The sequence below is a fragment of the Acomys russatus genome, chromosome 26 (genome assembly GCF_903995435.1).
Source record: "Acomys russatus chromosome 26, mAcoRus1.1, whole genome shotgun sequence".
NCBI lineage: Eukaryota > Metazoa > Chordata > Mammalia > Rodentia > Muridae > Acomys > Acomys russatus.
The window spans coordinates 20,616,316-20,641,880 of record NC_067162.1 but is presented as its reverse complement, the minus strand read 5'-3'; the positions used below and the strand labels follow the sequence as shown (position 1 = coordinate 20,641,880).

At 52.3% G+C, this 25,565-nt stretch overlaps 1 protein-coding gene across 1 annotated transcript; it reads right to left on the bottom strand.

The window, feature by feature from the left end:
* Window positions 1-3,579: 3,579 nt before the first annotated feature.
* Window positions 3,580-25,382, bottom strand: Cpne2 (copine 2). The gene is made up of 15 exons (XM_051168631.1): window positions 25,140-25,382; window positions 22,613-22,792; window positions 22,141-22,215; window positions 20,499-20,570; window positions 19,144-19,227; window positions 18,921-19,010; window positions 18,292-18,390; window positions 17,848-17,934; window positions 16,457-16,516; window positions 15,676-15,809; window positions 14,243-14,297; window positions 11,806-11,857; window positions 10,601-10,734; window positions 4,761-4,997; window positions 3,580-3,769 (listed from the first exon to the last, which is right to left on the bottom strand). The coding sequence occupies exons 1-15, from the start codon at window positions 25,317-25,319 to the stop codon at window positions 3,662-3,664; spliced, it is 1,647 nt and encodes a 548-aa protein (XP_051024588.1). The 5' UTR covers window positions 25,320-25,382; the 3' UTR covers window positions 3,580-3,661.
* Between the last annotated feature and the right edge of the window lie 183 nt (window positions 25,383-25,565).

The following is a 25,565-nucleotide window of genomic DNA, read 5'->3' as shown; positions in this document are numbered from 1 at the left end:
AGGCAGGCTAAGGCATCAGTCATCAGTTTCAGGTAGCTTGATTTTTTCAGAGACCACTAGTGTGCTTCATGGTCTCTGTTAATGTTGAAAAATGGTGGGAGGGTTGCAGGGTTTGAAACTGTTAGCTTCCAATGTTAAACCTGTCAGAGCAAGCTCCTGCTCTGTTACCACATCTGCTTCCAGCTCTCCCATCACTTGAAGCTGATTGTGTTGAGCAGTCTTCAGACCCAGGTTTCTTTTCCTTTTGACAGAGTCTGCTGTGCAGTCCAAGCTGGCTTGCAAACCTCCTACCATCCTTTTGCTTTAGCGTCCTGAGTGCTCAGATGACTGGTGAGTGCCTCCGTACCCAACTTCAGACTGTGAGCTCTGGTTCTGGTGTCTTAGGACCCATAGGTCATTGTACCTAATGTATAGAGGCCTGTAACTAAAACGCCACTTCTGTGGCAGAGCAGGCCAGCCAACAAGAAGCAGCCAGGGCAGACCTGTCGTTCCCTCCCACAGAAGAACAGAAGGAGAAGAGATAGAAGGAAAACCCCACATTGACCCACAGAACACAGTTAGCCGTGTACCTTGGCAGGCCTCATGGGGGATGAGCTCAACCAGGGACCAAAAATCCTTGAAGAGAAGATGCTCTCTGTATTGACCATGTACAGACTTCTTATTCCCTAGACAAGCGAGTGTAACAACTTGTAGCATTTGGCATTTTGGGTGTCTTAAGTTGATGTAAATCAAGTAAGCAAGGAATGACCAAATACAGGATGCATGAGGTTCTGTGCCAACAGACCATTTTACAGACGGCACCTGAGCATCTGCAGGTGTTGACCTCCGAGGAGGGTCTGGACCAGTCCCACTAGATGTACGCCTGCCTGAGTAACTGGGATTTCACAGTAGGTAAGAAAGTACAAGAAATGGTTTGGGTTGGTTTCTCTGAGCCTTATACATAATTCTTGCAATTTTGAGACCATTTGGAGAAAGCCAGCAGTGATCTGTTCCCAGCCCTACCTGGGAGACAACTGTCCGACTTGTGTCAGTATCACCCACGCCCTTCCAGTCACTTCCTGTCATTTGTCTCCTTGAAGCTATTGCCCACCTGGGTGGGGAGGAAAGAGACTGAAATTCGTCACCTATTTTTCTCTCTAAAAAGCTGGCAGGCTGATGTGACTAGACCTAGGCAGGTAGCTGACTCCCTGGCTGCACAGCTTCCAGAGGTCTCAAGACCCAGTTGAAAGAAAGCTCCTCAGACTGAGGCAAGACACACACACAAGTGAGCGTGAGTGCGCACGCACACACACAGAAGAACACCCACTACTCAGTAAGGTGCCTTGTTAGATGTGACTTTAGTCCGTATCACTTTTGTTTGTTTTGCTTCCCAGCTCCTTAAGGGAAAAGCTTGGTTGGCCTGGACCAGGCCTGCTGTTCCAGCCCCTTGAGAAGGGCTTTTCACCCTCCAAAGATAAGCCACAGTGATCTGAATACAGGCAGACAGGGTCCTTCACTTGTCTCATCCCCTAGGAAACAGGTCATATACATCATGCAGATTAGATGCTTCCGCGGTAGGGTAGGGTATCCAGAGTGTATTAGCATGTTGCACACAGGTTTGTGTGGTAATGGCATTCCCCAGTTGTAACCAGAACAGTGACATGTTGGGAGGGTCAGATCTTGTCAGCTTCACCAGCTCCTGCCTTAGCTCCCATTAGCTAAATGTTAATTGCTTAGGCACACCAGGTTCCTTGGCTCCAGTGTCCTTGTTGTGGGTATGTGACTCAGCTGTCATTTTAGGCCCCTCCAGGAAAACAAGGGGAGCTCGGTGGCAGTGCACAGCCATTTGGACTTGGATGGCTTGCTGGCATCCTGGCATGCCCAGCCTAGTTATACATGCTAGAATGGAATGCAAGTACTTGTGCTCGATGCTCAGCTGGAATCTTGTCAGCACTCTTGCAGTCACAGGTTGCACAGGCACGCCTTAATGCCTGTCATGGGCTGGCGCTGTTCCCTTACCTGCTAGAGGAATGGGTTCAGAGGGAATGGGACCAGCATTAGTAGGCAGCCCTAGTCCTAGCTACAGAGGAGACACAGAAAGGCCCCTTGGGAGACAGTGTACTCTTCTGTTCCTGTGACACCACTGCACAGGTCAGGTAGTGAGATGGGACATGCTGCATTGTTTTAGTGGACTTGTTTTTCATGAAAAAGCACTCTGAAGCCAGCCCTTCTATTCATTCTATAGAGGAACCCCAAAATCCTAGAAGCCCAGTGACTTGCCTGGATTACATAACAGCTCCAAAACTTTTATTTATGCCTAAAGGCTGGCTTGCTGTGGGTTTTTGTTTGTTTTTTTGAGACTTCAAAAGTACACATTCACCTACCTGGGAGCTATACACACTAGACTCCCTGAGCCAGGAATAAGTGTCGGTAGCCAGGTATAGTGGCACACATCTTTAGTCCTAGCCCCAGGAGACAGAAACAGGATGATCTTTGTGAGTTCAAGGCTAGTTTGGTGTACATGGTGAGTTCCAGGACAGCCAGAGCTACATAGTGAGACCGTGTCTCAAAAACAAAACAAACAAGGATCTGGTGGCCACAGAAGTTTGATCCTCACTCCACCATATACACCATAGCTCCTGAGATTGGGACCTGCCTAGTGCTGCTCAGTGCCAGCAGCTAGGAAGACTAACCTGGAGGAAAAGGCAGAGCCAACTGGTGGAGATGTCCATAGAACATTGTATGGCCATTAGCAGCTTGAGAGGGAAAGGCCTTTCCAGAGCTCAGGGATATGCTGGGTGCAGTAGGATACGCATGCACAGCGGTCGGCCACACTTTATCCATGTTCTGCCTGTCTAGTAGGCCTGCTGTTTGCCTGTTTCTGCAGGCTCATGGTCAGGCTGTGGAAGGTACGTGAACAGTGCTGGTACAGGGAGCTAGAAACGTGGAGCTCAGTAGAAATGCTCACTGTTACAGTCAGTCACCTCTGTCTATCAGAAGGCCTAGAACTCCTCAAGAGAATGAAAGGGAGACAGGGGTGTTAATGTGGAAGAAAAGAGGGGACAGGGAGGAGGGCTGGGGCCAGTCTCTGAAGGAGACAGGTGTGTGCTAAGAGGAAAATGCAGTAGAAATGTCAAGAGACAGACATAACCTTGTTTGGGTCCTGAAGCCAAAGACATTGCCTAGGACATCTGGATGAGTGGGTGCCCACTGACCCTCACTAAGGAAGGAGCTTGACAGGCAACATCTGAAACTGCTTTATTACCCTGAGTAGAACAAGTAGAACACAGTCACGGTATAAAAAGAGCAGACCACCATACAAAGTATGCACTAGCAATACATTCTGTCTTGCAGCTAGGTACTTTAAAAAGCCAGTTATGATTGTAAAAAGTTTATTCTCTTTAATAACAATAATTCCACTAAAATTATACAAAGTACATTCAATACTTAGAGTGGCGGAAGGTGGGGAGAGGAAGCTGGTTTGTCCTGGAAGCATCATCTGTTGACTCTAACAAAGGAGCCCAGCTGAGCTGGGGGAAGTTGGGGGTGGAGGTCCGGTTGTAAAAAACAAAAACATGGACTGGTTTTTTTTTTAAAAAGCCACCCATGAGGAAGCAGGGTGAACGTGCATGTTCCTGGGGAGGCTGGGGGCTCAGCTGGCATGCTGCTGTTGGGCATAGGCTCAGGCAGGCTCCGAGTTGGTGGGGGGCAGGTTTTTATGCTTGAAATACTGCACTACTTGCTGAGGCAGCTCCGCCAACACCGCTTTGGCCAGAGTTTCTTTTGCTGCCTGTAGGGTCCAGGTGGAGAGGAAAAGGAAAAAGGAGGAGGGTTAATGAGCAGAGCTGTGATAGGGGGCCATGGAGGATGGCAGAGCTGAGGGCCAGGGCCACCTCTAGCAGTGACATCCTTGATGGTGAAGTGCTCTGTACTTACACGATGGAGATGTTTGGGGAAAGACCTTAGAGGATGAATTTGGAGGGAAAGAAATGGCTGTTTAGCCTACTCGGCTTGAAGCATTTCCTGACTAACAATTTGGCTATGAGGAGCAGCAGTGAGTGGCCACTACTGAGCAGGCAGCCACAGCAAAGTGTCAAGTCACTTGTCTTACACAGCAACAGATGACCAATGCCCCACATTTGTCCTAGGAAGCCAGAGGAAGAAACAAAATCATCCTAGGCAGATAACATGGTGACCACTGGGCCACTTGCAGAGGCTGGTTCCCAGGGTTTAAGCCCCGACATCCCCGTAGGCTTTAGCTGAGGGAACAGGCTCAGTAAGGTCATAGCTTACCTGAGCCTGGTCCCATAAGAGTTACAACTTAGGCTGGCCACTCAAAAGTCCTCGATCCATCCAAAACCCAGAACATCTCTTGGCCCTTCTGCCAACCCTGGCCGCCTCATGGGCCATCTCAGTAAGGCCAGAGCCACTTCTAGGAAGAGGCTGGCAATCAACACTGTCACCAAACCTCTCCTGTGTTTTGGGGAAGAAAGCCAAGCCCATCATGATAACCCAGGACACTACCTAGAGCCATAATCTGAATTAGGTCCCACTCCTGGGTTCCTTTGGCTTGTGGAAATAATTGATCACAATGTCACAATGGCCTTGTCTTAGGCAAGAGTGGCACAGCACTTGCTTTCATGGGCCCTCAGAAGCCAACAGAGTATGAGGGGTGGGGTGGGGGCGGGGTAGGGATCTCAGAGTGACCAGATATCCATCATGGACTATGAGCTCTGTTGCAGACCCTGCTGCTGCCCCTCCCAACCTGGGCCCACACTCACATTGCGGAACTCCCGGAAGGGCACGAACTGCACAATGTCCCGGGCTGCCTCCTCGCCTGTATGTGAGCGCAGTCTACGGTTGTCCCCATCTAGAAACTCCATGGCTGCAAAGTCAGCATTGCCCACACCCACAATGATAATGGACATGGGCAGCTTGGAGGCCTGCACCACGGCGTGCCGTGTCTCCTCCATGTCACTGATGACCCCGTCAGTGATGATGAGGAGGATGAAGTACTGCTGTAAGGAAGAGTCAACCAGGTGATAAGTGAGTGCCACCTGTTCCCTCCAAATCCCCAAGGCCTGAAGGAGGCAAACTGCCCACACCTTAACTTCCTTGTTCTGGGTCCTGGCCCTGGACTCAACTGGCTCTGCCAGTTGCTATGCAGTACAGCTCTGGGTCACTAAGACTTAATCTGCCGAGCTTTAGTTTCATCATCTCTTAAGCTGGAAGTTACTGCTCAGGGCTGGCGTGTCAGCCACCAGACAGGCCCAGGCTTGCACAGGAACACATTCTAGCCGACAGCCTGTGTGGCTGGCCTACCTCCTCTGTCCTTGTGGGCAGGAATACTTGTACCCTGTTAGCTCCATACTTAGCACAGAAGGAGACACCTGCCGGGGCTCAACACAGGTTATCTGGGCTATTACTTCTGGCATGTGGGTCAGGGCCAAGTCTAGATTGTAGTGTTGTCAGAATTGGGGCAGAAGGAGTTAAGTAGGTGTTAAGTGTTCACCCCGTTCTACGCACGCACAGCAGCTTTGACGCAGACTGGTATCTTAGGCTCTGTCTTTCCTAATCAACAGAAGGGAGGAAGCTTAGGGCTTTGGGCGACACGGGCTCCAGGTAGACACTAACACCACTGTACTATTTGCTCTGTGTCTTCTGTCACCCTCTGTTTATGGCAAGTGACACCAAACATCCATATAGCAAGATGTGCTTCTTTGTTTCCGTTAGAATACATTGAATAATGAACATGGGTGATCTGAGGATAAAATGCACACAAGATGACCTGGTATGGAGAAGGTAGATGACATTCAGGAAATTCACTGGACAATCCAACAAGTGGGCCTCGGCCTGAAGTTGGCTGGCACTTTGCTTTCCCCTCAGTGCTGTCCTGGCCATCTTGTGGCCCTGTTCAAAGGAATTTCTGAGTTCTGCACTACCCATGAGATAAACAGACTAATTGTGTGCTGATTCACTGTCAGGGCCTTCTGTCCTCTAATGTAACCCCTAATTGCCAAAAGAAAAGGCCATGAAGCTAAGGGAAGGCAGAAGTGACCCAGGTGGGCACGGAGCTGTCACCTCACCTAACAAAGCTGTGCAACTCACGGACAGTACAAACTTAGCCTTCAGCGTACCCGTTTCCTCCTCTGTCCCAAAGTACAAAAGACAGGTCGGGGTATGGTTGACTGGTGCAGACACTGGCCCCACCTTCCATATCCCCTGCTCCGAAACCATGCCTTTAAGAAACCAATCCCCTGCCTGGGGTTGCTTGTTGCCATGGAGATAGTAGCCTGAACCCAGCAGTAGAGAGCTTCTGCCTGCCTCCAGCCCCTAGCCCTAGTTTTATCAGTCCATCTAGACCCTTTCTCTGCCACTGCCAATTGTTTCAGGGTCCCTTCACACTAACCCCACCCACCCACCAGGCAGGTCAGGGCAATATTTCTGGGATTTAGGCCACAGAAGGGAGCCAAGAAGAGGCCCGACACTGAGGAAAGAAAGGTCTAATTGGCTGCTCAGTCAAAGGTAAGTACTTGCCCTCAAGCCCAGTCCCACTCAGACATGTGTCCCCACCTCCCTGTGGTGGTCTTGCTCTCTGTTGAAGAATGCTGGCTTCCTTCCTAGGGATGTGAGTGTAGAAAGGCAGAGCCTGGCTTCCTGCAGGACTGCAGGTAAAACAGGAGGTGCAAGGGATTCAGACCACCAGATGGCTCAGAGGGCTTACATGACTTGCTACAGTCCCGTAACAGGTAACTGATAGGTTCTAGGTCCATCTGTCTGATTACAAAGTTGGGTTGCTTTCCTTCTCTACCCACCCACCCCCTTGCCTTATTGGCTGGTCACTGTGAGCCTGGCAGAGAAAAGCTCTCTTGTCACCCATTAACCTGGGGTTGGAGAGTCTAAATGACTGGATCAGTGGCCTAGGACAGAGTTCAGAGCCCTGGCTATCAACTCTCACTCCTCGGTGCCACAGCCAGCCTGAGCAAAGCCAGAGCCATCATAAACTGAAGCTTCAAAAATCCTAGAGGCCCCAGAGCAAACCAGAAGGGCTGTGGAGGGAGAGAAGATAGTAGAAGGGTGGAGAGGGACTCCAGATCCTGGTTCCCTCGATGCCCTTCCTGGCCAGAGCTCTAAGACATGCCTCAGTGTGAATCCTCTGTCCCAAACAAATAGGTACCATGCTTCCACTGCCAGCAATGATTCCTCAGGACATCCCTATACACTCCTTCCCTACACCCTAGGTGCCCCTGACAGCCCCGCATACATTGCACATCAGGGGCCCGGAGCCCCATCCAGGCCTCAGAAATAGCCACATCATCAAGTAGAATCCATACTGACTCCCAGCACATTCAGAGGGTAGAGCATCTATCTCTTGTTGATTCCCAGCATGCCTCAGGGCACTAGGGCTGCACAGTTGTATCGACTGTATTAATGACTGGACTAATAAACAGACCTGACCACACAGTTCCCAGGCAGTCTGAGGAAGCTGCACTCATCCCCGGGTAGCGTCTGAAAAATTGCCTGCCAAGGGCCCTGGGATGGAAGCAGGAGACATTCCCAGGGGGCTGGGTGCTACCTGTATCCCACCCCTGCCACCGGATGCCTAGGCTACCAACCAGGAATGGACCACAAAAACCATGGTCTCCCTGACCAAAGCAGAGGCCACTTTTGGGTCACTCAAACCTGCTTATTACCCTCCAGTGGCTCCTCACTACCCTCAGAAAGAAACCCAGAGTGCTTGATGGCTCTCAAGGTCCTGTAGGAGATGGCCAGCCTTCTCAAATTCGCCTACCCTGCCAAAGTCTTACACATGCCTCTATCAGCTATACCCACACACCAAAACCCTGGCTTTTGCACGTGCTGTTGCCTCTGCTGGGACACACACACTCCTGCAGGAACTTAAGTACCCCTGTGAAGCCAACTCTTAAGTCTGAGCTTTGACATCCCTTCTAAGCATCAACCTTTCCTTGTGTCTGCTGTCAGGTACCATCTATGTGGTCCTATGCCACAACTATCACAGGCTTAGTCACACTGCGTCATTGCTGTGGCCTCCCAGCTAACTCCTCGCTAACCTATAAGCTGGACCCGACTTGTCCACGTATCTGTGGGGTTGCATAGAAATGCTCAGAAAAGGCACATGGAGCAAATGAATGGGAAGAGTGAGGCCTGCTAGAGATACCACCACCTGCACTCAATTTCCTGTATGTGGGTGTGCTGCATGTGCATATTTGAGGGGACAGGGAGGGCAAAGGCACAGTAGATTGCCCAACACCAAAACATGGCTAAACACAAACATCAGCTAATCCACCAATTGGCTGTGAGCCTCGCTGCACAGCATAACTGAACGTTAACCTGGGTGGTGCCCTAAGGTGTTCCTACGACCAACCCATCTTGTGTGCCAGGCTCTATGCTGAACAACACGAGTGCCCCTTTGGGTGAATCCCTACAGCACTTACAGAAGGAAAGTGCTACAGAAGGAAACTGCTATTGTATGGGTGAGAAAACCAAAGTACAGAGTGCTTAAACTGCCTGCCCTAGTAACACAACCAAGAAGTGGACAAGATGGGCCTTGAACTAGTCCTTTCAGCATGTGGTTGAGCCACCCCACAGTCCTACTCCCCTCCTTTGGTGGTGAGGGTGGAGATAAGTGGTAGAAAAGTGGTATCTACTCCTGGGCCTCAGAGTGGGAGGGGCAGTAGAGACTCATGGCTAGAGATGCATAGGATCATCTGAAGTGACAAGGTCTTAGCTTACCCTGAGGAAGCCAGGGGTGGCTTGGAGTAGCAAGTAAGAGCAAATCAACCAGGGCTGATTCCAAGGGTGGTCGGACCAGGTGTCTGAGCATGGGTCTCAAGTCCTTTCGTTCAGAACAAAGGTTCTTGCTAGGGAAGGGGGACGGTGGGCAAGAGCTCTGCAGTCCCAGAATCCCTCAGCCATGAAGCCACCTGTCTGCAAGCCCCAGCTCCTGCCCTGCTGACCCCTGACTGACAGCAGGTACAGAGAGGGAGGCAGGGGCCTGACACACTGCTGGAATGTGCTCATGTTCCCTGCCCAGATGGTTCTCCTGAAGAGGAAACCAGGCCTATTTTTCATGTGCAGCAGACAACCTTGTTGGCACAGAGCTTGGCACCCCTCACAAGCAGGTAGTAAAGCTGGAGGCTGCCCTTGCTCTGCTCTACCCAAGCTATTGGATCTCAGCACCCCCAGGAACTAAAGACCAAAGCATGATTCCTGGCCTCAGAATTACTGCCCATTCAGGTTACCCCATCTTACATCACCACGGGTGACAGGGGTCAGCACTCCCAATGCATCAGAGGAACTGGGCTTAATGAAAAGCAGGAACCTAAGTTCTTAGCTGCCACAGTCAGGGGGCTAAAGCTGAGACTCATCTAAGGCAAGGCACAGGTCACATGACAGCCATTCCTGGCTGTCCCTACAGCAGTGCTTTGTGTGTGCTATTCCTGCTTCCCTGAGACGCAGTTCCTTGCACCCACGGACTGTCCCTTCAAGGCCTTTTGGAGTAGAGGGACTAGGAGTACTGTAGGATTATCAAATGCTAACCACCTCAGGCAGTCTGTCGATTTCCCCATGACACAAACTGGACACTGGTCTGCTCTAGATACACATAAAGGGGTAGAGCAAGTGACTGGGATGGGCTCCATCCCCACAGAGCCTTGTCTGCCTCCAAGACAATTAGGACAGACCCAGGCCTTTCCAGAGCCAGCCCGCTGTCCACTTCTTAGTTCCTCCTCCTCTCTGCTGCTGCTTCAGGGAAGTCAACCTCTGTTTCCCCAGTGCAGGTGCCTCCCTCCTCCAAACAGTCGCACAGTGGGCCCCTCATTCATGGTGTAGAGCCTTTCCTTTGGGATAGGCTACTGACCTAATCCCATCTATCCATGGAGCTCTGTGCACCCATCACCCACCAGGTGCTATGGCTGGGCTGAGGTGAGTACAGAGAGCCCTGGCCCATGTGGCTGAATCCTCAGCCAACAGGTAAAGAACCTATGGTCAAGAGGCTGCCAAGTCGCAACAGAGGCAAGGAGGGTGTGGACTGAGCAGGACCACATGGAGATGGCCTTGCAGAGCCATGCAGTATGGGAAAAGGCCCTGGCAGGATGACCATCCCTGCAGATGCCAAGGCTGGTTACCTCCCACATCATAGACATCCCCCTGACCCCACCCCACATGGCAGTCTTGCTACTGTGCTCTAACCTAGGGACATACAGTCTGTAGCCTTCCCTGTTAAGGCTTTGGACCAAAGTGTTCCAAAAAGCCAGCTCCTAAGCCACAGGGATCAGGTAGTGGCCAGCCCCTCCCCAGGAGACTTCTGGGTCACAAGTCTCCCTTCCTACAATGCACCAATGTCACTGCTTTCCTGAGTAGGGCTCCAGGAGGCAAGGCCCACAAACTGGGCTCTTATCTAGCATTCTCAGACCCAGATGGACAACAGCCTAGAGAGAGCCTGCATCTCACCCAGACAGGGAACCAGGGGAGGTGAAATCTCTCTTGTCTCTTGCCCCATTCCGGTAGGAAGGTAAGAGCACACACCCAGTCTGACTTCCCTCCTGTTGGGCAGAGTCAGCCCCATCCCAGCATGCACACGCTCTTCCTGTCTACTTACCGTTGCTGTCTGTTGTTGTGTGGCCTGGGCAGCAAACCGGGCCACATGGTTGACGATAGGGGAGAAGTTTGTGGGCCCATAGAAACGGATGTGGGGCAGGCAGGCTGAGTATGCCTGGGCGATGCCATCCACGCCTGCAGAAGACCACCTGGATCAGCCCAATGCCTCTATCCCCCCCCTACCCCCACCACCCGTGTCCTTCCCCCAGAACGTCCCTGCCATTGCCAGTGTGGCCTTGAAACAGAAAGCTCTCAAAGGCAGGGCTAAGGGAATAGTTGAGAGCCTGATGGTGAATCAGATAGGCCTGAGTTCAGGCCCTTCCTTGCTGCTTCTACCTGTAGGTTGGAGTGAGCTGTTTAAGCTTTTTGAGGCCCTCCTAGTGGGCAAATGACAAAGATGATATCTGACAAAGGGGTGACATAGGGAGTTATATGGAGGTCCATTCTGGACACTCTTGGCAGCTGCTATGATAAGGCAGGGCTTACACAGCTGCTTACATGCCAGGCGCTCTGCAAATAGCTGTGATCATGACCAAACCACACACCACAACCCTATGTTCCTGTTACAGTAGGCCTCTGGGTGAGGGCTAACATGAACCAAACTGAGTTTAGATAGGTCTTGGAGGGCCAGTACTAAGCTAGAGCCCAGAGAGCACAGGGTCTCATGTATGGCCAAGAGATGCCCTGTATCTCCAGATCATGACTACAGCCCTACAGTGACAGAAACAGCTTCCTTCTCTCCACCTCAGTCTCTGAACTGTCTTGAGGTTTATGTGCGGACGGGGCAGATCCTGCACTCACTCCCCAACCCCTACCTACCAGGCCACTGCCCATCTTTGGCCATTAAGGCTCTTCCAGCAGAGAATGGCAAGCAGACGATGAGAACAGGGTTGCAATGCTGCCTTTCTGGACTGCTCAGAACTGCTCAGAACTCTGTCACATGTTCCCCTAATTCTCATCACACTTCCCTGCTTAGAGCAGGTAAAGGTTAGTTAAGGCCCAGAGAGGTGCAGTAACTTCTACAAAGCTCCACAGCCAGGAACAGGCAGTAGTTATCCTTAAACCCAGGAGCATATGACTCCACAATTCTACTATTCTCACCGGTTGCTCTGAGTACGTATGACAGGGCTGGGATAGGAAGGATAGAACCCGGAGTCCTGTCCCTTCCCACTGCCTGCTGCTTCTGCATGCAGGGCTCATACTCACCTGAGCAGAAAGGGTTGGTGGGGTTGAAGTTGATGGCAAACTCATGGGACACCTAGAAAACAGAAGACCTGCTAAGAGGCAGCATCCTCCCCCACACCTAGGCCAGCCCCCCTTAGGCTCCTCTCTCCCCCTGCTACATCTAAGTTCTCAATCCTACATCTTCTCCCTCACTTCATAATTGGGAAACTGAAACTTTATAGACCAGTCCACTGTCCTCTGGGGGTCCAGGCTGCTGTGAACCTCCCTCACTAAGAGACCCCCTGAATGGGACAGAGATGGGCCCCAAGGACAGTGGGACCCTGGAACACTAGGAATGGCCCTGTTCCCTCTCTCCATTTGGCGAGCCGCTTGTTTGGGCCTTGAAGGCTTTCCCAATCTTAGCACCAAGCAGGCAAGGTGCCGAACAGAAGTCGGCCTCACACCACTCAGCTAGCTGGGATTGGCTGACCACGGCTCATTGCTAAACTAGGGATCGATCACACCATACGGTGGGGGCTGGGTGGGTCACGTGCAAGCTGTGCAGATCCCCAAGATCTGTTCCTTCATCCGGGTCCCGAGTCCTGGTTCCTGGTCTGGGGCTGGAAAGCGGGCTCAGTGGTGAAGAGCACAGACTGCTCTTGTAGAGGACCTGAGTTCAGTTTCCCGCATCTATAACTCATGGCTCCCAACCTCCTGGAACTCCAACTGCAGATGAACCAATGCCCCTGGCCTCTGCCAGCACCTACAGTCACATGTCCACACCTCCCTCTGACACACACAACTAAAAGCAAATCTAAAATTAAAAAAAGGCTGCTGAGCCACTAGGTTGGGTCCCAGATCCACTCTTGTCACAAACAAGGACTTCACCACATCAACTGTATGCCAGGCACTAGCACAGAAGAGAGCCAAGTGCCCCCACACAGAGAGCACTAGGAAATCACCAAGTGCTGTGAGGACAGTGCCAGACAGCCAACAAACCAGCTGGAGGAGTCAACTGGCTCAGTGATGGGCACATGCAAAGGCCCTGAGGTAGAAAGGAAGAAAGGCCAGCTCACAGGACAGGGGTAAGGTGTCAGAATGACGGAAAGGAGGGCCAGGCCTGGTGTACTCTGGCAGTGCAGGGATGGGACAGAACATCTGTGCTATCCTAGGCTCGTCACAGCGTGCTGTTTTAGCATCACTGGGTGCTTAGCCTGGCCAAGCCCCAGCACCCCTGGAGTTGCCCTATGACATTTCCAAGGCTTTTGTTCAAGAAAACACCTCATTCAGCTGAGTTCTTTGGAAGCTGACTGGTTTCCTAGCAACAAGCTCTTGCTGGCTGGGCCTGGCCACTGGCTCACCCTACCCGCCTCCCTGTGGCATCGATGCTTGCCCAGAGGCCCAGCCTAGGTCCCACAGAGTCCTGCCTCACACTGTGCAGAGTGAGGATGCCCATTGTTCCTATGTCAGACCCAAAGCCATTCTGACGCTGAGGTGAGCTGAGAAGATTGGAGGAGGGGCATACTAATTCTAGACGAAGTGTGCAACACAGCAGAGTGGACCGGAGAGGGGACTGGCTGAGCTGGGCATGCCATCCCCATTGGTTCCTCCTCTAGAAAGCAACAGGTTTGGACATGACCCCCTAGAGTCCACCTGCCCTCCTGGAGCCCAGGCCTCTGGGATGAAGGTGACTTCGGGTAAGCCACATTAAAGCCCTGAGCCCTGGCTGTTACAGCTGTAGAATGAGATCATGTTCTATGGCTCTGGCTGTAGTAGCTCTCCAGCTCTGTGGCCCGTGTTCTCGGTGACTTCTCAAGCTGGTGCACCCAGCGTTTCCTGCTGCCAAGGCCACCCCATTGGCATCTAGGGTTCCTTTTTTTCTTTCCCTGTCTCCTTCCCAGCAATTAAAACCTACCTGCTCTGGCCCTCCTCCCTTCCCAGGATGTTGTCTCTATTGTCCACCCCATGTCTAACCATAGCTACTACCGTCTCCATCCACTGGAGGCTGAGGGTCCCTTCTCCCCTCCCCGTGACTCAGGCCAATGTGAAAGGGGGACCATGGATGATTCTGCAGCTCGTGGTAAGAAAAACAAGGCTGGCCATCAGGTAGAGTTGCATGCAAAGCAATCCAAGAGCTTGCCCTCTTGCCCTTCTGGTTTCTGTGCTGTGACTTCTCCCTGATCTACTTTCCTGCCTCCTGGCTCACAGCGCTGTGTGCCTTGCCTCTCCATCTCGCCCAGAGTTGGATCCTGGCCCCAGCCCCATAGCAGGTGTCTACCCTCTGCCCTGAGTTCCAGGCCATCTTCCACTTCTCTCCTGGACTCACGCACAGAGAGGTACAGGAGTAAGACACAAGTGCAGTCTGGACTGAGCGCCCAACAGACAGAACCCCAGGGCTCCCCCCACCCCACCCCACCCCCGATTATGCACCAGCCCCAATTCCACCTCAACCAAAGGAGGCAAGGTCCATTTCACTTACCTTCCAGTCTGGCGGTAACTGGGCCCCAAAACCCAGAGCAGGAAACATCTTATCACTGACCAGACAGAGAAAACAAGTGAGATATTTGAGCACCACCCACACCTACACCCCCTGCACCATATTCTCCTCTCCTGGTCTACTGCCTTGTGTACCCCCAGGGACAGAGTGCAGAAATTCACCCCTCTAGAGTTATTCCCCACTAAGCCCAAGACTAAACCCATAATGCCTCTCTTTCATGCTCCCTTGACTTCTGCCTCACATGTAAGCAGGCATCTCCAAATCCCAATGCTTTCTAATGAGAGCTTTTTGTGTGTGTGTGTGTGTGTGTGTGTGTGTGTGTGTGTTATTTTTGTTTTGTTTGTTTTGTTTTTCTGAGATGAGGTTTCTCTGTGTAGCCTTGGCTGTCCTGGGGCTCACTTTGTAGACCAGGCTGGCATGAAACTCACAGTGATCTGTCTGCCTCTGCTTCCCAAGTGCTGGGATAAAAGGCCCGGCTACTGAGAGCATCTTTTCCCCCCCAAGACAGGGTCTCTCTGTGTAGCCTTAGCTGTCCTGGACTCACTTTGTAGACCAGGTTGGCCTTGAACTCACAGTGACCCACCTGCCTCTGCCTCCCGAGTGCTGGGATTTAAAAGCCTGCGCCACATCCGGCTCAATGTCTTCTCTGTTAACTCATGCAATATTTGTATCAAAGACACTCTGGCCACTGTGGAAGATGAACTGCCAGGACCCAGGACAGAGCAGGGAGACCAGTTAAAGGTGAGCAGGAGGCAGCAGCTCCAACGTGGTGTCCTGACCCCACTGGAGTTTTGCTGAGCTTTGAGACCAATGAAGGGTTTGGGTGACCTGGTGAATATCATGGAGAAGCCTTCCTTGCCCTGCATGTTGTATGTATCTTAATATGACCTGAAAGCATGGCCATACTTTAGGTCCTGGTCTCCTGAAACTCTGCCATTCAGGCCCTAGTCCTTCTGTGTGGGCATTTAGATACATTCTCAAAACAGTAACAACAACAACAAAAACCCCAGGGTCTCTCTATGTAGCAATGGCTGGCCTAAAAGTCACTTTGTAGACCAGATTGGCCTTGAATTCACATAGATCTGCCTGTGTCTGCCTCTGGAGCACAGCATTAAGTCCCTCAGCTGGGAAAGCAGAGGCTACAATGTAGCAATTAAGTTTTGTCTTCCATCCTAGGATACTCTCTCACTGGATAATTGCTACATCACATATAGGATTCTAGTTTGAACCCAGGCTTGGCAGGCCAGAGCACCGCAATGAGTTGGCAGTGTCCCCATAGGCAGCGGAAGGGGCAGTAACCAGTTGTGCACCACTCCTAGGTTTGCAGAGCCCTGGGTTCCTTCTAGCTCTGACAAGCTGAACTTCTCAGCTCTGAGGGGCCACCAGGTGACTTTCAGAGTCATCCCCAGGTATACCTGTCGTAGTCCTGAATGATCTGTCCCACGGCCCAGATGGCTGACAAGTATTCGTTGGTGCCCATGGGGTTGATATAGTGTAGAGAAGAAGGGTCGAGGGGATTCCCGTTGGAGGCTGTGAAGTCTATTCCAACCTGCAGAAGGAGAAAAGGGGCCAAGCGGTGTGGCCACCAACAACAGCACGGCCTCAGGGAATAAGAGGTCCTAGTGGACACAGGAAGTCTACTCATTTCTCAGCTCCAATAGTCAAGAGGATAGATGAAACAGTCGTTCAAGTCCATGGCCCTTCAGTCTTAGGGAGGGGCAAAGGAGAATGAATAGGAAATTCCTAAGACAAGACAACGAAAGCCAGACATGCCAAAGGACAGAAAGCACCAAGGGAGGGTCTCCAAGAAGGTGGCAGAGGGAACAGTGCAAAGCCCTCAGGTGGGCAGAGGACTGCCAGGCACAGAGGCATGGCTGAAGAGGAACAGAGAGAAGGGAGAGGAGCAACTGGCCAATAGAACCCTCCTGGCCAGTGGGAGGAGCTGACTTTTCTTCTCTGTAGAGGGGCTTGGTAAGCAGAGTGGGAGGTCCTGTGTAGCCCTGCTCTGCCCCTGGCCAAGCCTGATTCAGCTACCCACCAGGACAAACTCCCCAAGCCCTTAACACTGAGGCCAGTTACATCCCTTATCCCAAAGACGTCCTTGCTAAAGTTTATCACATGTCTCTGCTGCTGTGGCAGAGGCTTGAGCCCGAGGGGAAGATCATGGATGGGCTGGTGATGGGGAAGTGGTCTTACGGTGAACATGAGCTGGCAGCCTCCCAGGATGTAGTCCAGGAACGAGTAGTTTCGGTGTATCTGGAAGAATTGGGGAATCAGTGGGTCCCCATTTTGACTCTGAATGTCCCTGTCAGAGTTGATGCTTGTGTCTTGGAGTCTCAGGAAGAGACCAAAGGCCTCTGTTCTTGTCACAAAAGACTCCAAAGCCCTCTAGCAAAGGCCATGAGTGGATGAGGACCATTCTAGGCAAAGACCAGCTTCCCAGAGCCAGTCACACATGAGCATTAATCCTCCTGCAGAGAACTCCTGCATTCACCTCTGCTGGGCAGCCACCTTCCTGACCTCTCACACTCCCCCTCACTAACACACAGAGAGTGCAGATGCCATCCAAGGCCTCCAGAGCAGATTTACAAAGCTGGGGGATACCATGTCTGCTGCCAAGGCCTCTGTCTCCTCCCAGGAAAGCCTGTTGGCCTTTCCACATCAGTGGCGTCAGGGATCTCTCCCAGATAAAGGTAAGTAAGCAAAATTTTAAAGGGGGCATCCCTCGCCGGTGCCTGCCATGCCTCTGCTTGGGAAGATGACAAGTTTGTGACCAGCCTGGATTGCACAGGCAGACCATCTTAAAATCAGGCCAGACTGAGCAAGGTGGTGCATGCCTTTAATCCCAGCACCCAGGATGCAGAGGCAGGTGGATCATTGTGAGTCCGAGGCTAGCCTGGTCTACAGAGCTAGTCCAGGACAGCCAGGGCTACACAGAGAAGCCCTGTCTCTGAAAAAAGCAAACATACAAGAAAATTGAGCCAGACTTGGAAAACAGCCAGGCAGGTACCAAAATTTCTGAGTACCAGGTGTTTCAGAACTCGGTCCAAAATTATGCTTGACATTTATGGAGCACTGTCTGTGGCACTGCCACTAAAGGTCCATGTGATCCTGTGACAATCCTGGCTCCACAGTAGGATGTGGAGGTCTCAGCCGGGTAACGAGGACACAGTCTCCTGTGTGTCAGGTTGAGCTGGGTGCATTTGTCCATTCAGGCTGCCTAAGCCTTCCTAATTGTCCTGTATGCCAATGTGGCCTGGCCACCAGTGTTCTGAGCCTTGATGGCCTCATTTCTACTGGAGAAACCATAGCTACCTGGGTCCTCGCTGATGCCAGGGTGCTTAGTCCCACAGCCTCTACCCCAAGTGTTGAGTGAACAGAGTAAGCCTCCGGGGTGGATGGAGGTGGTTCCCTATAGTCTCCTACCTAGAAAATCACCTGGGATATTATCTCTAACACCCTTGTGGCTCTGCACAGGGAGGGGATAGGAGACAAAGCTGCTGCACGCTCTACCTTTTTAACACTCCCGTTCTACAGGCAGGGAGACCGAGGCCTCTGTGCAGCCCACGGGAGCACCCTCAGCTCACCTTGCATGATCGCAGGATAATGATACCCGAGTTCTTGTAGCTCTTCTTCTTCCGCTGCTTCTTGGGGTTGATACACTCCATCTCCAGCTGGCATCACGGGAAGGAAGGGAGGTACAGCTGAAGCATCTCAAGACACCATCCCGCCAGGGCCCCAGAATCCCCTCCACAACCTAGACCCAGGGGTAGATGCCTCCTCCTCCTCCAGAGAGGTTCCCTGGATGGTCCCCTCCAGGCCACTTTCCAGGTGCCCAGGCTCTTGCTTCAATCACACCCTGAACCTCTACCCTATAGACAGGGAAAATCTGAGTCCCATAGAGGCTGTCTTGACAGGGCCAGGTAGGCAGAAGCGGTGTGGTTGAGTGTCTGTCTGCTTGATTCAAAGCCCTGGGTTTCTTTGTAGTCCCTGCTGAGACTTGGGGGTCATGGCACATGTGCCCATCTTACCGGGACGCCATCCCGAGTCTCACTCATCTGCAACACGGAGGTCTGGAACTCGCCGATGAAATCATGGCCTCCATTACTGTCATAGTCATAGCACATAACCTGGGACAGGTTCAGCATGGTCAACCCAGACTGGTCCCCAGGAGTGCTCTCAGCCTGTTAGCACCTGAGCACACAGCATGCCTATATTATGGGGGGAGGGGCATTCTCTCCCCACGTCTGATCTGTCTAACCTTTGGGGCTCCTGAGCTGCCTCCTGCAGGGATCCTTCCATGATTGTTGGAAAAGCAGGATGAAGCCACCCAAGGATGGAGGCTGTGCTGGTTACTACCTACAGGGTACCTGCTCCGCCTCTGGCCAGGCCACACCCCTTTGTAATCTTACCCAGCCACTCTGCAGTCCTTAGGAGGTGCAGGCTGTGCTACAGGGGGTCTCTCAGGAGTGGGGATCCTGCCTAAGTCCTGAGGCCAGGCAGATCTAGCCCTCCATCCTAGGGCTCCTGCTTTCTTCTCACAAGATGGGGCTCTTCTCATTAATGAGAGGAGTTTCAAACAGGTATACCAGGAGCCTTGCAGGGGTGGACTAAGAGGTGGGGCTGGCAGAGTGGGAAACATGGCCCCAGAGCCACTAACCTGGATGGACTTCTCCAGGTCCCCATCACACAAGGATACCAACGGCACCGTGAACGGTTTCCACACAGGGTCCAGAGTGTACTTAATCACCTGGGAACAGAGAGGACAGAGTGCTCACAGGCCCAATGGACACAGATATGAAGATATGGGCAAACCCATAGCCACACTTCCAGCTTTGGACATGGCTGGGGCAGCTTGATAGCCGCAAGTTCCTTTGACTTACCTCAGTCCTATGGACTAGCATCCATTTACCATCATCCCCTGGCTTATAAAACTCAAGAAATGGGTCTGATTTCCCAAAGAGGTCCTGGGGGAAGGGAGGACATGTGTTAGAAGGCATGGCCTTACCAGATTCTAGGGGTGTGTGGGGAGGCCTGGCATGTAGCTCAGCCACCTCCCTGATTCACAGTTGGTGGCAGCTACAGTGCAACCAGTCTGACCCTTCTCTTACTCCATAAGGTTCAGAACGCCAGAGGTCTGTGCCACCACCCGAGAAGTGAGAAACTTCCACAGTGAGGCAACGTCTCTGAGCTCTACAGCAGCAGGAGCAGCAGTAGGCGGCTTCAGGAGGGTCATGCCTTTCATAAGGCCAGGCCCATGGATGTTTTAGTGAGACCACAAACCTAAAACTACAGTGCAGGCCAGTGGCATGGCTCGGCAGGTAAACGGTCCTTGCCATCAAACCCAATGACTTGAATCCCCTGCCCTCCAGCACCCACATGATGGAAGGAAGAGGGCTGATGGCATTTGCTGTTCTCCGACTGTATGTCCCACAGCGTTGTGGACCCCTCCAAGCATAATAAATAAATAAATAAATAAATAAATAAATAAATAAATTTGTCATGCCTGTCACCAAAGGGCACGACTGCCTCTGGGAATTCATTTATTTAACTTAAAAAAAAAAGGGGCACTCTAAAGAAGTTACATAGAAGTGAAAGAGACTGAGTGAATCAAGTAAGAATGCACAGGACATGAGTGTAGGTGACAATGGCCACTAAAGGCCACTGCCACTTGTGTCTCCAGGAGTCTCCAGGAGGGCTCAAGGACAGTTAGGATATGAGAAGGTCACCAAAACAGTGTTTACTGAAGAGGGTCCCAGGTGGACATGGGATGCCTGGATTAACCTGGGTACCGGGTGCTATGGCTCCATAGCAGAGCCCTGGCCTAGCAGATGTGAGGTCCTGGGTCCTAGCCTCAGCACTTGAAAATGAGAGAATTAATAAAGCTGAGCAGAGCAAAGAGGGTCTGGTCTAACCAGGTGGTCACAGGGAAGGAGGGGGAAGGGAAAGGCATCAGGACCCTGGAGGACCACAGCAGAGCCCTGTGGGGGAGTGTGAGCAGGGGCCACAACAAGAGGCTTTCCACTCACAATCTGCCTCCCTCTAAGTGGTAGGGTACCACTCTCCCACAGTGGGAGACCGCCTGACATGAGTGGTTCAGTGTTTACTCTGCCCGCCCCCCAACCCCCAAACCGCCCCACACCCGTAGGAAATGAAATGGCCAAAGAAAGCAGACCCCAGTGCCCTGGGCTGGGGAAGGTTTGCTGTTGTTAATGGGAGCCCTCTCTGACTGGCTTACCTTCTTGTCCAGCTTCCTGCCGGCCAGGCTCAGTGTGATGACACGGTTGTCTGACAGTTCCTGGGCTGCGATCTGGAAGGTTGGGGCTGTGAGGAGGGGGGAGGGGAATCTGCTGCTTCCCTTCCCCGCCATGCCGGACCCAACTCTCCAGGGCTAGGTGCAGATAATGATCGGACTGGTCCTGAGGACTCAGAAGAGAGGCTCAGGAGAGAGGATGCAGGACACCGGGGTGGGGTGGGGTGGGGTGGGGTAGGGTGGGTGGGGTGAGGTGGGGTAGGGGGTGGAGATAAAAAGGAGACTAGGCAGGCCTGGGGGTCAGGAGCCAAAGGGAGAGGTTCTCCACCAGGGAGCACAGGCTTCCTCAAGCTCACTCTCCAACCTGAGAGCTCTTAACTGCCAAGAACCCAGATGCATACTGCTAAGTAAATTGAGGTTCAGGGAAGGATGGGGGCCCCAGCTAATCATCTACTCATGTCTTCCCCATAGGCATGGCCCTCAGACCTCAACACAACTGCCAAAAGCCCACTGTGACCTCTTCCCACAGATGGACTCACGGCCTCGCCTCTAAGATGGGCTTAACTGAGGACGTCTTGCTTGAAAATAGCCATTCCTGGGCCCTTTCTCCTTCCCCGTTCTTCATCTAGACTATACAAAAGGGTGTCTGTTGTCCCATCTCCCACAGGAAGGAACCAGGGACTAGCGTGGGGCTACTGTCATTCTGGACAAGAGCAGGGTCATCCTGTTGGCATCCAAGCGTAAGGAGGCTGCCCTGAGGCTGACAGTAAGCTCTGAGGGGACTGCAACCTTCCAGGCTGCAGCAACAGCCTTGATGGGGACCATCCTGGGGTGTTTGAGGCATGCTATGGGGTTTGTCTTGCCCTAAACCTGGGGCACAAGGAGAAAGTGTAGAATTACAGAGGCGGGGAAGCAAAGCAGGAACTAATGGCTCTCATAGCTTGAAGGGAGGACTGTGTGGGCAGTGCGGGGGGGGGGGGGGGGCATGGGTGGGAGTGAGGGCCCCAAGAGCACAGAGAAGGGTGAGCTGCCTTCAGCAGTGCATCCCAGGCCGTATGGGGGATCTTGCTAGATTAACACTCTTCCTCCTCTTGGGCCTCTTTTGTCTGTGAGATGGGGTTTGCCCTGCCTTCTAGGCCTCCAAGGACCCAGGAGCCCAACCGCAGAAAGAATCTGTACTTTGCTGGAATCGCTGCAAGGTGCAGGGGGAACCATTACAGTCACTGGAATCATTCTGCCGAGACAGAATGCAGGCTTTGGGCACTTATGAAATGCTCTCCAGGGGGTGGGAGGGCGAAGCTGCAAGGGCTAGTATTGGTGGGGGGTCGCTGTGAGGGCTCTGGATACCCCTCCCCACAATGATAAGGAGGCCCCTGGCCCTGAGCCACATCGCATCGTGTAAGGCCTTCTGATGGTCCCCCCCCACCCCCCAGCCAGGCAGCCCCCCAGTGTATCATCTGTAGAGCCGGGAGCCTGTTGCTAAGAGACCTGTTGCTAAGTTGTAAGTTGGGCCTTTTTACTCCCAACAAAGCTGGTGATTATCTGCTGGAGAAGCAGTCCATTGATGGGGGGAGGGCAGTGGAGACAGAGAAGGGATGTGGAGGGTGGGGAGGGAGGTGGCTGGTACCGTGATTAAGCCCTTCCCTGCAGGCTTGTCATTCAGCAGCAGCAGAGGCCTGGTCATCTTCTTGCTGGAGACAATCTGGGGTGGGAGACACAGAGAGAGAGGAGAGAGAGAGAGCTCAGGGAAGCAGCAGGGGCTCTTGGAGATAGGTCAACAACAGGACTGTGGTGACAGCACCGTGTGTCACACTGCCCCCCACTTCTCTGCGTCAGTGGGTGGTTAACCCGCCCTGGGTTTAGTGTCCCCTTCAGTCGGGGCTTTCTGCCTGGCCCCAAACCCACTGGGCTACGCCACTTCTGGGGCCTGTTGGCTCCTAGGGTGTCTGTGTGGTAGATGAGGAGTCCAGGAGGATGAACTAGGGAAAACAGGAGATGGGAAATCCTGTCTGAGGGCCGCCTGACCCCAGGAGAGGGTTGCCTCTGAGGCCCGTGTGTATGCCCCGCCCCCCACTCCACTTGGGAGCCCCGGGGCTCACCGTGCCAAGGCTGCAGGCGAACTGGCCCAGGAAGTCATGCTCCTCCAACTGCGCGCTGGACTTGTCCTGATCAAACAGGGCAAACTTGAGCTTCTGTATCTCCTCAAAGCGGTACTCCAGCACGAACTTCTTGGAGAAGGCCGGGTTGAGGTTGTTGATGGCTGTTTCTGTTCTGTCGTACTGGCGGAGGGGCGCGGTAAGGGGGAGGCAGAGCCGCGGTGGCGGCCAGGGTCCCCCTCTAGCTAGCGGCAGGCCTGCAAGCCTCCCTGCTACTTCATTGCCTCGGTGCACCTCCCCCCTCCCCCAGCACTCACAGCCCACGAGCCCCAGCTCACAGGTGAGGACACTGAAGCTCAGTCAAAGGGAGGCAGGTGCAAGGTTCAAGCCCACTCCTGACTCCAGTAACCTTAACTTTATACATCCCTCTCCATTCCCAGGCACCAGGGTAAGAGGAGCTCAGGCCACAGCCCAGACTGGGTAAGGAACAGAGAACAAATCCCTCTCCCTGTCTGGGCCTCCTTCTACCTATGTAAAACAAAGGCCTTGGGCAAGTGGCTTTTCCTTTCTTTTCTTTTCTTTTTTTTTTTTTTTTTTCTTTTTTCTTTTTCTTTTCTTTCTTTTTAACTTTGGGAAAATCCTTTTCTCAAGATGGCATTGTATGTGCTGCTAAAAGAGGAAACACGGAAGAGGCAGGCCAAAGAACGGGGTGGGGTCAAGGGCTTGGGTGGTGGACGTAATTGTGTCTTGTATAGAATTCTGGACTTGTCCAGTCTAGCATGTCCACCTGCTTTGGACACCAAAGCCTGGGTGGGGACAGGACTGGGCATTGTGGGTGGTATGGGCAGGAATCACCTCCTGCCCCGAGAATAAACACAACAGAACCTGAATGACAGTTTATTTTGAGGCCTGGGCTGTGTTGGTTTTTCCTTCTACTCGAGCTTCCAAGGAGCAGCAGAGTTGGAAGAGGCCTTGACCTGGACTATTTTTAGCAGAAATTGGGGGAGGATGTGTCATAAGTTGGGGAGACACTGTTCCCTAAGGAGCACGGTTCTGGAGACAGCCCAGAGGGGACGAGTAACTGCAGGCCTGGACTGTCCCTGGACTCCTGGCCTGACTGACTAGTGTCACACATCTCCCTCTGTTGGCTATACCGCAAATTCACTGGACCATACAGAAACCTTACATACCCCAGGCCCCGCTTTCCCCTCTGTAAATTGGTCAACCACGCCAGCTCCTTTAAAGATTTTTTTTTTCCATCACAAGAAGCCAACATCTGTGAAAACTCTTGTAAACTGGAGCTTGTTCATGAGTGCCTACCACTATCTGCCTCAGTACTTAACTGAAAAACAGAAACTCAGTGTAGTCGCACACCTGTCATCCCAGCATTTAGGAAGAAGAGCAAGGGCCAGGAGTTCTAGGTTGTCTTCCGCCACATAAAACGAAACCGCTAATAAACGTTTTGGGGAATATGTGTGCATATGGAGTGAACTGTGAACAGGGTATCTCCTTGGCAGGCAAGACTACAGTCCTTTTTGTTGTCTTTCTCGCATTAGTCTGAATCTGATGAACAGCAAACACAGCTTCCTTTGTAACAGAACCAAACTGAGTCTTAAGGGCTGCTAACAGGAGCAGGTCAAGTTTCTCTGTAACCTTCCTAAACCGCAGCCCTTCCCAACCCTCAGGCCAGCCTTCCAAGCTCACAAGTCCCCAGTCCTGAAGTTATTCACCAGTCAGTGAGGGAAGAATAAAAGCCCCAGTTTACCAAAAAGACAGGCCCAGAAAGGGACAGCAGTTCACCTGAGGTCACACAGCAGGAGATGGCATTGCTGGGCTTGAGTCCATTTCTGGGGCCCAAGACTGAGCAATTTATTTCTCTTTGCTTCTGGCCAACAGGGTGATTGGTAGAAAAGCAGGAAGATTATTAGCAGGAAGCAAGTCTATGCAAAACTATAGAAGCTTTGCCTAACTATAGCCACATAAACTAGTAGGATATACTAAATAGGGTAATTACATGTTCGTGAGTAATAATTTGAACAGAAATCTGGCGCTCTCTCTCTCTCTCTCTCTCTCTCTGTTTTTGATTTTTTTTAAAGCGAGGCTCTCGTTACGTAGCCTTGGCTAGCCTGGAACCACCTGTCTCTGTTTATATTGGTTTTAAAGGTGTGCTACCACACCCAGAAGGAAATATATTTTAAAGTGATTATTTTATTTCTATATGTATTATTTTAGGCTTTTTTGTGTATCGGGGGGAGGGAGGGACTTATTATGTAACCCTGACTGATGAGGAATTTTTGATCCTCCTGCCTCAGTGTTGAAATTACAGGTGTCTGCCACCACACCTAGCTTAAGTAATATTTTAAATACACTTAAAGTTTCATTGTAAAACGGGACAGTTTCCTAAGTGATCTTCCACTGTCAGCCCTCATCCCAAGGGCTGGACCCTGGCATTCCCTGGATCCAGGAAGAAAGAGCCTCTCCACAGCCCAGCCAATCCCTGCCCATCACAGACACTTGTGTCTGGCCTCACCTCCATCCACCTGCCATTGTCCTCTATAAAGAGGACGCAGAAAGGGTCAGACTTGGAGGTGACGTCCCGGTCCAGCAGGTTCTGGCCACTCACTGACAACTCCACTTTGCACACGCAGCACTGAGAGCCCAAGGGGATGGCCCCTGCAGCAGGGGCACCCCCATCCGGAACATAGGCCATGGGGGTTGGTGGTGGCAGCAACAGCAGTTCCTGGCAGTCTGAAGAACAGGAATGCGTGTGAGGAGGGGATGGTTACTCTGCATACGCTACCTCATCACAGGGAGGCCTCACCACTTGACCTTCAGTGACTGGGTATAGGTGGAGTGCACTGGCACAAACCTGTAGATCCCAGCATGGAGGAGGCTGAGGCAGTATGCTCTTGAGGCCAAGGTCAACCTGGATTGGGCAAGATGCCATTCATTTGAA

Excerpts from the sequence above, each read along its gene's own strand:
- Cpne2 (XM_051168631.1), bottom strand. The coding sequence starts at position 25,319 with ATGGCCTATGTTCCGGATGGGGGTGCCCCTGCTGCAGGGGCCATCCCC. Across the intron at positions 19,228-20,498 it reads GCAGGAAGCTGGACAAGAAG|GACCTCTTTGGGAAATCAGA; the intron begins GTAAGCCAGTCA and ends CCCTTCCCCCAG. Across the intron at positions 3,770-4,760 it reads CCTTCCGGGAGTTCCGCAAT|GCAGCAAAAGAAACTCTGGC; the intron begins GTGAGTGTGGGC and ends TGGACCCTACAG.